Here is a 15,531-nt window from a genome sequence, read left to right on the forward strand (position 1 = left end):
TTAAAATATGTTACTCTATTCAGATATTGCCCATTCGAATGTTGTTCAAGGTTCTGTGTGGGCAAATCTGAAAATGATTTCAATCATTTATATTTATGAAATTATATTTAGTTATTTTTAGCTTTCAATCAAATTGAGTTACATCAAATTATTCGAAAATAATCAAGTACTTGACTCTATACATTTTTATTCGTTTTTGATTTCTCAAACATCATTAAATTGTTTCGGTTCGCTTTTGAATGAAAAAATTGATTCATGTACGCGGTAGATAAGATAAGATTGTGTGCCTTATGACAACAATAAGTAAAATGCCAAAATGAGAGAGAGAGGGAGAGAGAGATAAAACAATCAAACAAGATAGAAAGCCAGGCAAAAAGCAGAATATCAAACGCTAAACGTTAAATGTTGTGTGGCGTCATCGATGATTGAATCATTTGTGGGTTTTCTTAGTATATGCCACATAGTATATGATATAAATAAATATTGCCGCGAGAGCATTGCTTCCATAAGTATTTTATTTTACACAATAACAAAATGAATTTTATTACGTGTCAAAGTTAACATCTTACTAATATCAGTTTTTTACAGTACAGTATTTGTTGAAATGTAAAAATTCATTAAACAAAAATCGTTAAACTCAATAAATCAGAGAGCGGTAAGTGCGTTGAATTCTTTCTATTCGCTTTTGCTAAGGACGCGTAGAAATACGATAGAAATATGAAATATGAAATTGAAAGCATACAATATAATCCTATAAGCCATTTGCCGTGCAATCAATTAAACTTGCTCTAGTTATGCCATCAACAAAAGTGAACAAAACTCCAGTTCCCCCCGCGGTCTACTATCTGCATATGTATATGTGTCTCGTTATTTTATTATCTATCTGTCTATGTTGCTTCTGCTATCATATGAAAAAATAATGCATTAGTTTTTAGTTTTGTATAATTATTTTTGATTGTTGTATTTGTATTTTACGCCGAATGCTACAAATCCAAAATGCAGATGAGAAAGGCAATCCCAATGGAAATACGAAAAACGAAAAAACCAAAAACGCACTTTATTTGTAGTTTTCCTAAATATGAATCGTGTCTTGAATGGAAATTGCTCCATAGGCTGTGGGCTGCGGGCTTTGCATTATTGTGGCTGCAAAATGCTCTGTTACTATATATAATATATATAAATATATTTATGCTATAATTTTGCAATGAGCAGCGAGCACTGTGCGGACTTTTAGCATTAAATGCATATTCTTTTATGTTGTAGTTACTTTTTAAGTTAGGTTAGCGATAAATACAAAATACTAGAAAATTATGGAAACATGGCAAACACTTTTTAAGCTTAACAAACACCTAACACATTTTTTTTTTTTGATCACAAATCAAATAACAAATGCTCTTAATAATTGCGTGCTACTAATAAACACATTTAACCATCATGTCCAATCACACTCACACTCACACTTTATACTCACTCATGCATATGGTATTTTAATATACTATATCTAGTATTTAAATATATGCATAAAATGCGCTGTCTTCTGTCTCTGTCTCTGTCGCACTATAGCATATTTGATCTGTCTCTTTCTGTCCATCCCAGTGTGTGTTCTGGTCAATTATTTAACGATTTGTACGATATTTCAATACTTCTGCAATGAACCAATGTATTTGGTATAAGCCTAAACGTCTATTTCTCTTTTCTATTCTCATTTCAGATAATGTAAAATCAGCGTATGCTCAATAAAGAAAGCTTACCCAAAACATAAAGCCGCTAAACTTGCAAAAACAAAAAAACAAAATCAATGAAGTTATAGCAGCGTATGTGCAAAATACATAATACGTATCTATATATATTTATATAAACGGTCGTTCCAATCAAAATTACAAAAAAACAAACACCCAACTCTTGGCCAGGAAAGGCTTTAAGTACCCAAGCTATCAACTATCAGCTATCCCCCAGCTTTGCAATCCTCAAATAAAAAAAAAGAATACCAAAAAAATAAAACAGCAGCAAAAAATACGCTATTATTTATGCTACATTGATCTGTATACCTTATACATAGGTGCTGTGCTCTGTGCTAAGAGCTGTTGAATTTTTGTGTGAACCAGAAGCGAATCGCAAAGTCTAACATTTATAACAATAATAATATATTATATACGTATATTATATAAATATATTTGAAAGCCAACGTCATACAGTAAACGCGCAAGACAACACAACACATCTAGTCGCCAGATAAGCTATCTATAAAGGATCCCCAGCTAATCGATAAAAGATATACATACTACTACTACTATATACTATACTCTATATATATATAGATATATAGTTTAAACTAGTACCACATACCGCATATTATACTACTACTACCGCTGCTGCAATGGCCAACGTGGTGAACATGAACAGCCTGCTCAATGGCAAGGACTCGCGCTGGTTGCAATTGGAGGTTTGCCGTGAGTTTCAGCGCAACAAATGCTCGCGTCAGGATACGGAGTGCAAGTTCGCCCATCCCCCGGCCAATGTTGAGGTGCAGAACGGCAAGGTCACCGCTTGCTACGATAGTATCAAGGTCAGTATCCCGTCCAGTCTCCCAAAGTATCGAATACGTATACCTTATACCAAAGTAAACCAAACCAAAACACATGAGTTCATTACCAAAACAACCACCACAACTTTGCTTTTATCGTGTCCAAGAATATGGAATGTAGCTTGTAAGCTTTTACTTGTACTCTTTTACTGTAATCCATCATGAATCAAATACTATATGTATATGTATATCCTTGCCTCCCCTTACCCCTTCTCTCTGTGTAAGACCAAGAACCTTCCAGCCATCTATCAAATTGCATCTGAGGACAAGCCCGATCAAGTATTTTTATTGATCTCGCTGCGCTTCTGCTGTATGTGCTTTTGTGCTTATCTTTTATACATATTTTTTTTTGTTTGAGCTTTTATCTAAGTATAGCTGAAGCTTAGTGGATGCTTTCTGTCTTTCTCTCTGAACCACTCGCCCCGCTTGAGTGTCGCCTATTATTATACTATAAATATATTTAACTGCCTTATAACCAACACTGCATTGTGCGAATGAGCTTCCAACGAGCTTTCACCTTAAGCGTAGCAGGCTCAACGCTTGAATGTGAATGTTTTTTTTTTTTTTTTTTTTTTTTTGTTGGAGTTGTGTTCGAAGTAGACAAAGCGCGACATCAGAGATTGCCAGAATATTTTGCACTATTCCAGGGATGTAATACAATTTATATATAACTAATTGAAAACGAATGAAACGAATCGATTAAGTAAAATAAACAAATAAATAATTTAATGTCACATTTGAGTGATTCTAGGCGACGCTTCAATTAGACATGGATAACTTCAAGGTAAACCTAAAATATTAATAACACTTTGCAACGTAGTATACTTACTTTATTATTACTATGTGTACTTTTACAATATACAAAAATTCGTTTTTCCTTTTTGCCATTCAACTCGTGCCTAACTCGTATTCAAGAAAGTCCTGTTCATTGAACAGTTCCACTCCATTCAATGCCCATTTCGATGTGTCCTTTTTCGATGTCCCTTTTACCATGCAATATTGAAATTTTCCTCTTCTGTAGGCAGCCGAAAAAAATGGGAAACTGTGTAAATTAGCCTCCTAGTGGAGCTAAAAACGAAACAAGAAAGCAACAGTCGATTGTGGTCGACTAAAAGATACCCGGTATCCATTCTCATTAAATAGAAATCAGTGCAGTATTATCGTACCAAAATAATATACCAAAATAAAATGAATATTCAGAAGGCTATATTACTTTCAAAGTTTGAACTAAATAAGATACTGCAAAATATTAAAATATACCAAAATATATATTTCATATATTGATATGCTGCTAGTTTGGAAATATAATTATTAAAATACACCAAAATAATATACCAATAATACTAAAATATACCAAAAGCGGTATTTCATATATTGATATACTGCGATTTTACAAATATGATCATGAAATATACCATAACAATATTCAAAAAATACTAAAATATACCAAAAGCTGTATTTCGTATATCGATATATTACTTCTATTGAAATATATAATACCCTACTACGATATGAATAACAGGTATAAAAGCGAAACAGAAAAGCAAAAAAAAAGTCTATGACTACGACGCAGTTCAGATTTTTTTTTTTCGTTAGAATTACGACTAAATTCGCTGTGGCGTCAGAAACAACAACGCTGAAACAAAATACCTAGACAATGTGCGGAAAAATTAAGTTTCCCAATTTTTTTTTGGTTGCTTTCCAAAAGCTTTTCTTTTTTGTGTATGTGTGTGTGTGTGTGTCTCGGTGAGGACATTGTTGTCAACGCAAACAACGAACGAGGAGCAACTATGTAAAATGGCAACATGAAGCAAAGTATTTTACTTATACTTGTGTTTAATATTGACAAAATGCCGCCCCCATTATCATTATAATCATCGTGATTAAGTTCGTCATCATCACCAAAATTGCGAGGGAATAAAAATGATGCTTGCTAAATTTCGTAGCCGCCTTTTAGGTGTCCGTCGTTGCCACTTGTTTGGTTAACGGCTGCGGCAAGTGGAGAGTGGAGAGAACGAAGAGTGGAGAGCGAAGAGTAGTCAGTAGCGACTGGCGGAGACTTTTGTTATTTTAACAAAACTTTAAAGCGTGAAGGAATCGAGTGGGGAATCTCCCCGAGCACATCCCCGCACTGAGTTCCTGGGTCCCTTTGAGCTTCGAGTCCTTCGCTCTCCTGATGGGAGATTGGCTGAGTGTGCAAACAATAGTTAAAACTGATGTTTGTAAGTAGTTCGTTGTTATTGTTACTGTTGTTGTTGTTGCTGCTGTTGGGGTGCCTCTTAGTTATTGTACTTTTCACGCCTGTCCGCATGAGAGTGGAGTCCTTCCTAATTGAGCCACTGCCTATTGTCCTATAGTCCACATCCTGTTTCTTTTTTTTTCTGTTTACTTTGACAGACACTTTAATAAAAGCATTTCCATTGGCTTTAAAGAGACGATTTTCAGTTGTTTCTGGTTTGACTTAAGCTCAATTTTAACCCATTTCGAGCGGAGTGAATATTTTGTAAAATGCTTAATATATTGTCTAAAGATTATTAGTAATACCAGACACCGACCATACACAATTGTGAGTTTGTAAGCTTAATTTACCCCATCTTGTAGCCATGAAATCTCTAAAGCCTTCGCCAATTAGGGGATTTGAGTCACAGCTGAGCAAGTTCTTGGGCTTGGGCTTGGACTTGGACTTGGATAGTAACTACATCACATAAAGTGGTCAAAAGATGAGTCAGCTTTAACCCTGTAACAGCTGCGCGATGGAAATGAAAAGCGAAAGGCAGCGGGGCAACCACATACATATTCGGTATACTGAACGTTTTATAGTATTAAAAAAATATCCTTCAGTTGCTAAGGGAGAAAGTTTTTGTTGCTCATGGTCGGTCGGACTGGTAAATAAAGCTCAGACATTCATTGCCCACAAATTAATTGTGTTATCCTATTAATTAACTATGCAGTAAAGTTGCCAAGCAATTTGGTTCGCTGAGCGAGTTTTTCTGCCCCAGCCGCATGACGTGCACAGTTTTCCTTTTCTTTTTGTCGTTTTCGTTTTTTCTTCTTGTTTTGTTCGCTTCTCTTTATTCCCAGGCTTTGAGTGTTGTAATTGTAGCTGAGTGTGTTTATACTCATTTTCACCTCTTTTTCCCTAGCGAGTGCGTGTGTGTGTGTAAGTGTGTGTGTGTGTGTGTTCGAGTGTGTGTGTGCTTGACACACAAATCGGGAGGCGTGCGGCATGTGTTGGGTTTAAATGTATAACGAACTTAAACGTGCAAGTAACCAGCATATAATGGACGTCAACCAGTTTAAGGACACGAGGCCTACGGGTCCTTGCTTGATACGTATACACACCCGCCTGTGCCTATGTATTCAGTGTGTGTGTGTGCACACCACGACACTAATTTACGAGCATAGTTGAGTTAGAGACTCTCTCTATTGTAGACGCTCTAATGAAATTTACTTTGGGGTTACGAGCAAGAACACAAGTGTGTTTAGAATTTCAAGCCTAGTTCCATTTAAACTCAAATAGTCGAATGATTACCGAGAACCTATTAATTGTCCTTATTTAGGAGATCATTTCAGGATTACGCAACTCATTCCTCAACCCCATTCGTTGTTGACCTTTTTCGCAAACGATTTAAAGAAAAAAGGCACTCGGAAAGGAGTAAGGCAAAATGCAATGGGCCCAGCGTAAAACATTTTCCGCTTTATAATTTTCTTGTCACAACCATTTTCACGCTATGCTTTGGCGCTGCCAATGTCACCGCTTTCTCTCCCCAAAGAGCCGCCAAGAGTTAGCCTGGTTAGTTGGCTGCTGGCTGGCTGGTTGGTGCCACTTTATCCGGCTGGCTTGGCCGCATTTTGCGTCCTTTTGCCTTTCGCGCGCTTTTGCTACTTAACCAACTGTAAAGCTCTCGGCCATATTGTGTGGCACCTTATTTTTCTATTATATTTTCAACACTGCCGCTGGAATGAACACAGCACACACTTTCCACACTTCTCGCCTCCTCTCTCTCTCTCTCTCTCTCTCCTCTTCCTCTGAAGTCTCTGGGCAACAAAAGTCAAGTTCCATGCCATGCAAATTATGAGCTCGTACTACAAAAAAATACAACAGAAAAAAATGAAAACAACAGACTGAAATATAAAAAATAATACGGCAAAAAAAAGAATATGGCTTCCTGCAAAGAAAATGAAAATGGCAACTCTTCCGCCACAAAGCGTGAGAAGCGCGTCTCGTAACGCAGAAGAGAAGAGGAGTGAGGGAAGAGATGAGAGGTTGAGGAGATCAGAAAGCCAACAATGTGCGCCACTTTGAAGTTATTTTGTTTTAGTTTTCAACGTTCAGCGTTGTTTATTTCTATTTCATTTTGTAGTTGACGCTTGAATTTCCTGGCGCCTTGCGGCTGTTGTCAGTCGGAAATACTTGGGTAATTAAATTTGAAAGACAACCGGAATCCTCGAACAGAGTTTCGCTCTCGTTCTCGTTGTGGTTTCTATTCCAGCTCTTGCCTTGGTTCTAACTCAGCGTTATCAAATTATTTCTAATTATATCTGCTTTTTACAACATCCCAAATTATTCATAAGTATTAACTTATCATATTTGTCGAACAAAAAGTGAAACAACAGAACTTGCAGTAGTAGTGAATTCCAGTTTAAAATTGCGGCATTATTGATAAAATATACCAAATTTATATACCAAATAAATACTAAAATATACCAGAAACTATATTTGGTATATCGATATACCGAATATGCCATACGAAAGAAATACTAAAACATATCAGAAACTATAGTTGGTATATCGATATACTGAATATGTCATAAGATACTAAAATATACCAAAAGTTATATTTAGCATTGAATTCCGGTAAAAACTGCGATACTAAAGATAAAATACACCAAACTGATATATTGAAAAAATACTCAAATATATCAAAAACTATATTTGGTATATTGAAATACCGAATATATCATAAGATACTAAAATATACCAAAATGTATATTTAGTATAGAATACTAAAACATATCAGAAACTATAGTTGGTATATCGATATACTGAATATGTCATAAGATACTAAAATATACCAAAAGTTATATTTAGCATTGAATTCCGGTTAAAACTGCGATACTAAAGATAAAATACACCAAACTGATATATTGAAAAAATACTCAAATATATCAAAAACTATATTTGGTATATTGAAATACCGAATATATCATAAGATACTAAAATATACCAAAATGTATATTTAGTATAGAATACTAAAACATATCAGAAACTATAGTTGGTATATCGATATACTGAATATGTCATAAGATACTAAAATATACCAAAAGTTATATTTAGCATTGAATTCCGATAAAAACTGCGATACTAAAGATAAAATACACCAAACTGATATATTGAAAAAATACTAAAATACATCAAAAAATATATTTGGTATATTGGTATACCGAGTATATCATAAGATACTAAAATATACCAAAATGTATATTTAGTATTAAATTCCAGTAAGAACTGCCGTATTATCGATCAAATATGCAATATGTGGTTAAAAAATACTAAGAATACAAACATTCATATTTGGTATATGCCGAATATACCATAATATACTAAAAGATAACAAAATCTATATTTATATATATTAAATATAAAAATATGTACACATATGTACATATACACTAAAATCAACTAAAAGCTAGTATAACATTTGGATGTTCTCATATACATTAAATATATTTTCATTATGGTAATTATTCAAAAGATTGGAATACTCCTCAACATACATAATAATATGTCTATACAAAGTATTTCTCATATATGTATGTATATTTTGGTCACAGTCAAGAATCTATTGATCTCCTTATTTTGAATAATCAAAATATAATTTTAAGGTATAATTAAGTAGTCAAAGTTTCTCTTAACCAAATAATTATTATTATATGGTGCAAATTGAACAATGTTGACTTATTTTTGATTTAAAGCATCTTAAATTGGTTTCTTTACTCTTCACTCTGCTGTCTGCATTCGCCATAATCCTTGGGTATTGGCGACACCTTTTAAGCACTGCGAAAATCTGTGTTAAAGTGGTCGTTGGCACGCAGGAGTTGTTGCTAATTTGTTATGCCTTACACACGTTGCACTTTGAAATTCCGCAACAAAATTCAAGTCAATAACTCAGAAGCTGGTTGGTTGTCAGGAGCTCGCAGGAGCCAGCACTTAATGCATTATGCAGCAGCAAGTTGTGGCATGTCCTTGCGCAGCTAAAATACGACGATGGGTTGGCTTTCGGAATGGGGGGTTCTGCAATTGGATTGCAGCTGCAGCAAGTTGCTGGAGCACATGTGCAGTCGCAGTCGCAGTTGCTGAAACCTACACAATTCATTCGTCCTGGCTCTGTGTCTGTGTGTGTGTGTGTGTGTCCTGGGCTGCGTCCGGAACGTGACTGCAGCAATGTCGGCGGCAAATCGAGCGGGCATAGCATGTCTTAAATAAAATAAATGGCACATTATCAATATAAACAAGAGGAGGACGTCGCGTACGCGAGCTGAAAGCGTAAAGTTGTTAAGTTACTTAAGCCAACAAATGAAGCAGCCCAAGTCGAAGTCGAAGATGAGACCAGGGTGCGGAGAGTATAGAGAGTGTAGAGCGCAGCGAAAGACTAGCTAAACACAGTCACGAGCCTGACAAATTGCTGTCTGACTGCAGACATCCAGACAGCAGGACTTGCATCTCTAAATTCCACTCTCTCTCTGTGTATGTGTGTGTGTGTGTGTGTGTTGTCCTGACCAACAAACAAACGTGGCTCCTCTGTGGCGCCATTTCTTTTCATATCGTATTGCTGAACGTGAACTATCATGGGTGCAAGAAACTTGCCAAGCAAATAAAAACTAATGCTCCACAGCGATGAATATGAATGTTCCGACTTAAGCTCAACTCAACTCAACTGAACGAGCACAAAAAAAAAATGTAGAAATGGAGTAACTGTAAGTAAGAGAAATGCGACAACTTCTCGTATTTCTCAGCGAAAATGTAAAGTTTTAATTTGCTGCCACCGATTGACAAAGAGACAAAGTGTCAAAAGTTCATATGAAAATAACTTGATAACTTTTTTTGCAGGCTTTCTTTCACTTGTCAATTTGCGAAAAATGCATTTACTCTATGCTACGTGTAATTTATTCATATGATTGTCAATCAAAAGCGACTTGTGATTTATGCCAGTCGACAAAAGAGAGGCTGTCAAATTTCACAAAGCAGAAAAAAACTTCCCCATGGATTAAATGCAATTAGATTAACTCGAAATCAAAATAGGAATCGCAGGAGTCTGCTGTGGATGATGTAATAAGTAAATGGATTTATGAAAATCAGATTAACAAAAATCGATTCAGGTTGCCTGCAATTTTAAGATTGTTTTTTTTTTGATTTTGCCTCGTTTTTATTTCGAACCGCAAACAGCTTTCATTGTCTAACAATACTTCCTGCAGCCTCTACTCTGCTCTGCCTACTGTCTTTCATCTTGCGACTGTCTAGAACGATGGCCAAGCGTCAAAATGGGTAACTTTGTGGTGGAAAAGATGGGAAAAGCGGTGTGCAGAGTGCAGTGCTCAACTGAAATCGGGATCAATAAAAACGTCATTCAATTTATTTTCAATTTTGCGGAGCGTCACGGAAAATGGTAGCGAGAAAGGAAAGGAAAAATATAGAATGGCGCCTGAATCGTGGAGGGAAGGAAATCGAAGCGTGTGGAGTCTTCCTTACAAATAATAGCAGTATAGAAAACCCAATAAATTTAAAGAGGAAAAGTATAAGAATTGTCTGAGTCTGTGTCTGTGTGTGTGTGTGTGTGTGTGAGCAGTGACAAAGTGCCAACGAGAAAAGAATTTCTGTGTGTGTGTGTGAAATTGGAGTTTAGGTATATCAAATAACTTTGACTTTACACATTATTAAACCGCACTGTCGACAACTGCAGCAGCAGCAGCGAAGAAGAAAGAGAGAAGCGAGCGCAGAGAAATAAATCGAGACAAACAAACAAAGCAGTTGCTGCACATTTGTAAGGACATAAGGCTCAAGAATTCGCATTCGCAGGACGAGCTCCAGCTATTCCTGTTGCATTCAATGTCTCGGGCTCTGTCGCCAACGGCGTGTCGACTTTTTCTACTTGACAAACTCAACAAACAATTGTCAGCCTTGTCGTCCTTATTGCAGCAGCAGCAGCAACAACACAGTTCCTTCGAGGACTTGCATTCATGGTCCTGGCTCTTGAATTTTTGAGCAGAAATTGATTAAAGCGGCCAAATTGTTTGCAATGAAACTTTAAGTTCACGCCACGCCATGCCACAAGTCGTCTTCTCTTCTTCCCTCCCTCTTCGCTCTCGCTGTTGCTTTTCTTACATCGTTTTCCTCGCTTTCTTATGCTTTCGTTATATCAGCAGCGACTGCAGCATTTTCTTTTGCCGCTGGCGTTGCGGCAAAGTCAATGAGTGGCAATATGCCACCAATAATTCAGGTCACGCGACTTGTCGTCGACAACGACGTCTTGGCCTCTGGCACAGTGGGCCACAATTGCATTTTCGCTGATCGATAATGCAAATGGGGAAGCGTTATGAATTTCATTTTCAATTTAAGTTATTTTTTAAATTAACTTTACATAGTTTGAGTAAATCTTTCTATTACCGAATAAATTTAGTGCTTGTCTATGCTCTTATTTGTTCCACTGTGCCACTCACTGGCTCCACATCAGCTCCGCTCCTTCCTGCCACACACTGCGGGTATATTGTGGAATTTTCTATTGCCTTTTTCTGGAGGAGAGTAAAGCACGCTTTTGGCCTGCTCCCTGCCTTCTTTAGCTCCTCCACAATCAACATCGACAACGACAACGACATCAACATCACAAATACACACACACACATACACACACGTTGTGTGCTCGCCATTGTGTGCTGACATCGTTAGGCTATTCCACAACGTCTCCTACGGCTCCTTCTTTTCATTTTGTCCCAATGCTGATGCAATTTTAATGAAGCTGCGGCATGCGGCAGTTGCACGCGCTATTGGCGCAACTTGCGCTTTTTATGCTTCATTTTTGCTGTTGACATACTCAAAGAGGCCTCTTCTCCCTCCCATTCTATTGTGAAATGGGCCATACATAAGAGAAAAGTATGAGGTCGTAGTCTAAATAATCCAGCGCAGCTAAATTTGTAAATACCTCCGATACGAAGGATAAACTCCAAATTTTGATTGGTCAAAGTCCGAAGCTCGAACTCTGTCTGTCAATAGGGAGTTAAGTTTTAGCCTAATAAACGAATGCATGAATACAGACAAAAGTAGAAGGGGGAGAAGGAGGAGGAGGAGGCAGCCCAGGACATTCGACAGACTGTGTCTGTCTGTGCTGGTGCCTGACCAGAGAGTCATGTCTGACCAGTCTGCAACTGAGCGGTCAGGGTTTGCCTTTGAATAAATGCCATAATTTATGGTCAAAAGTTTGCTTCTGCACACATTTTGTGGGGATCACTTGAAGCGTAGCTATTTAGTGAGCTTTCTCTTCTCCAACTACGAGTATTTATTGATGCAACTCCTGCTGTTACTCCACCTTCTTCTCCTCCTCCTCCTCCTTCTCCTTCTGCTGCTTATGATACCATGATGATGATGATGATGATGATGCCCAGATCCTTCACTTGCCTCAAATGCCAATGCCCAGTGCAGTTCATTTGAAAACTTTGCTCGGTTACATTTCGGTGTCCATTAGTGTAATTTAGAACTCCACTTAACTTGCCTCAGACTGCAAAATATTGACTACAAATAAGAATAACAGAAAAGCAGAAAAGCATAGACAGAGCTTTTCAATTTACTTAAGAGTCGAGTGAATTCAATTACACAGCGTTACATTACATCGACAGGTGTCGTTGTCTAGGGATGCAAATTAACATATTCATAGCCTAGCATTTTTAGTCGAACTTCCTTTATCCGCTTTTTATCACTCCAGCAAAATTAAACACAAACGTAGCCAAGAGTATTTAGTTCTCGGCGTGTTAAAGTAAACTCTACTTTTATGTTATTGTTTGCTTTCGTCTTCATTCTAATGAAAAACGAGCAATCGCACCACACAAAAATGCTAATCAACAACGAGATCGATAAATGTTTGAATAAGTGTTTGAATTTTGTTTGCGAGGCGACAATGCACACAATGGATTCGAAGCTCGAGGCCAGGCCAGGCCGAGCCGGGTCGGGCCAGGGAAGTTGTGGCTTTTGCCAATTCAATTTGCATATTATGAGAAAAGTAGCCCAACAATATATACAACTAAAAGTGTCGATGTGTGCGTGCTGTGTGTAATTGGCAGGAAACCTGAGCTTGTGGATTTCTTGTTCGTCTTGATAACGATGAGTCGAATTTTTATACCCGACATCTATATGACAAAAAACTTTGCAGCTATTGTTATTCTATTGTATATTTTAAATGTAGTAGTATATCGATAAATGTAGTCTAACTTTTGGTAGCCTTTCAGTGTTTTAATATGGTATATTTTAACGAACCCTGGTTTGTGATTTGATTTGATTTGTTCATCTTGATTAGTCGAAGTTTCATACCTGATACCTACATATATGACAAAACGGTTACAGTTACATGTATTCTATAGTATTTTTTTTAATGTTGTAGTATATCTATGTATTCTATAGTATTTTTTTTAATGTTGTAGTATATCGATATATTTTGGTATATTTAAAGTATTTTTTGTTATATTCAGTTAACAAAAATCGGTTGCAGCTGTTGGTATTCAACAGTTTTTTTTATTTTCTAGTCTATCAATATTTTTTGGTATATTTTAGTATTATTAGTATCCGAATTCGGTATATTTTAGCGATAAAACCGTAACTGCGGGTATTTCACAGTCAAGCACACAGGCTCTCTTATTTTTTTTTGTTTACGAACGTTTAAGTTTCGAATAGGTTTCGTAATCTTTAGAATCTTTAGATAATTGGTATTCTTACATCAGTTAATCCGTATCCGTATATCAATATACTGAGGATAACTTTTGGTATATTTTACCGATAAAACCGTAACTGCGGGTATTTTACAGTCGAGCACACTCGCTGTCTCAGTTGCTGGTGTTTACATTTGCAAACGTTTAAGTTTCGAATAGGTTTCGTAATCTTTAAGAATCTTTGGATAACTCTTATTCTTACATCAGTTAATCCGTATCCTCCCCCTACACATGTATTCACCATATATCAATAGCATTTTAAGCACACTCATCAGACCAATGACAAACAATTTTTACACGTGCCTGTGGAGCAGAAATCTAGTTGATAGCCCCTAGATACGAGAGTTTGTATTCGCACACACACACACACAAGGTTTCTCTTTCTTATTCCTTTTTGGGTAAAGGACGTGCAATCAACGGATTACTTCCGCTATGCTTACTCAGATGGCCAGCCACGAAATAGCAACAATAATTTTAGCTAGGCAAACAGAAAAAAAAGGACAAAGCAGATTTTATTCGTAGGGTGCGGGGGCGGGAGGGAGTGTTTACATGTTTATATTGTGTGTGTGTGTGTGTTTGTTGGAGGGGACGATATGAAATCAATATGCTTGTTAACTAAGCCAAAAGCAGACCATCATAAGTTTGTCATGGCAAAGCAACAAACAACTGCAAATATATTTATGTGTAGTACTTTCATAGAAACAATAGGTATATAAATAAAATTGTGTACATCGACTGTTGAAAATTGAAAATGCGCGAAGCGAGCGAGCGAGGGACTGTTCAATTGATATCCATCAGTAAAGTGGCACGACAAAATGGCGAGTCTACACAGTGTTGATATAGATATACTATATACAGACTTATATCAATATATATATTTGTATGTACTATATAGAAAAAGTAGAAAATCAATTCAATCACGCTTATCGGAGGCAACGAGCTGAGTGGACTACACAAGCGGGGTGGAGGGGAATGGGTGAAAATTGGGGGAGTTACAAAAGCGAGAAACGTCAGCAACAGCAGCCGGGTAGAAAAAAAAAATTACGATTCAGTATGTTTACTGTCGCAGCAAAGTAGGGAGAAGTGAAGAAGCATTCTTCAGCGAGTGAGAGAGCGTGAGGGGAGAGACGACAGTGGGAAGTGACAACAACAATAAAAATTGAAATGGAACTCGAGTCAACGTTTTGATGATTTACGGCTGGCGCTTGGCAAGAGCGAGAAGCGCTAGCGAAAAGATGTTTATCCTTTTTGAATTGTGCCATCAGTTTTTTGACAGTTTTACTGTTTATAACTATGCACAGTCCGCAACCACTAAACTATATTGTATATCTAGCCATATTCCTATTCATCAAACTGGCGCCACACAGTCGCTGAGTTGTCGCCAACAAAAAACACACAAAAATAAAACGCAAAGATGGCCGCTTATTTATATCCCGCACTGTTGTTGTGTGGGTGCCAGAAACGCATTAACTTGGCATTGTTGTGACAGCGGCTTACTTAAATGTTGGCTTATTGATTTCGTTCTCTCTTCTTCTTTTTTGTATTTCGCTTTTGTTCTCTATTTTTTTTTTGTGGTCTTTAAGTGCGTCATGAGCTGCATTTTTCAGTTGATTGTTCAAGTGTGTGTGTTCAAGTTTCGAAGCTGGCTGCTATAATACTCGCAGCAAACAGCAAAACGGCAGACAGCTAAGCTGCCTGCTAAGTAACTGCACAAACAGCAATGCAATGGAAGTTACTTGATATTTACCATAAATAAACAACAAAGTTGAATGATTCTGCAGCTTTCGAGATGTATTATTGAATATCTGAATACGAAGTGTTTCTTTCCATTTCAATACAAGATAGATCTGCTCACCATCGATAACCATTTTCACTCTCACATTTTAGCAAATGCTAACTGGCTGTCAAGCTGGTTACACTTCACTGACTCATTCACATTGTGTGTCCCTATCTCCTCTCTGTGTATTATAGCCCAA

General features: G+C 37.0%; 1 protein-coding gene across 45 annotated transcripts in view; it reads left to right on the forward strand.

Moving 5' to 3' along the window:
* LOC133844764 (protein muscleblind) overlaps window positions 1-15,531 on the forward strand; it is a 197,665-nt gene that overhangs the window by 80,803 nt on the left and 101,331 nt on the right. For 25 of the 45 annotated variants that reach the window (XM_062278969.1, XM_062278970.1, XM_062278966.1 and 22 more), the window contains 2 exons: window positions 1,712-2,566; window positions 3,336-3,368. The exons of 1 other annotated variant lie outside the window; for it this stretch is intronic. In XM_062278969.1, the coding sequence (XP_062134953.1) occupies window positions 2,378-2,566; window positions 3,336-3,368 (222 nt within the window). In that variant the 5' untranslated portion in view covers window positions 1,712-2,377. Of the gene's footprint in view, window positions 1-635; window positions 656-1,711; window positions 2,567-3,335; window positions 3,369-15,531 lie in introns of those variants that run through there. 19 more of the 45 variants (XM_062278973.1, XM_062278975.1, XM_062278984.1 and 16 more) reach the window with 2 other exon arrangements.

This window comes from Drosophila sulfurigaster, chromosome 3 (assembly GCF_023558435.1).
Source record: "Drosophila sulfurigaster albostrigata strain 15112-1811.04 chromosome 3, ASM2355843v2, whole genome shotgun sequence".
NCBI classification, from domain to species: domain Eukaryota; kingdom Metazoa; phylum Arthropoda; class Insecta; order Diptera; family Drosophilidae; genus Drosophila; species Drosophila sulfurigaster.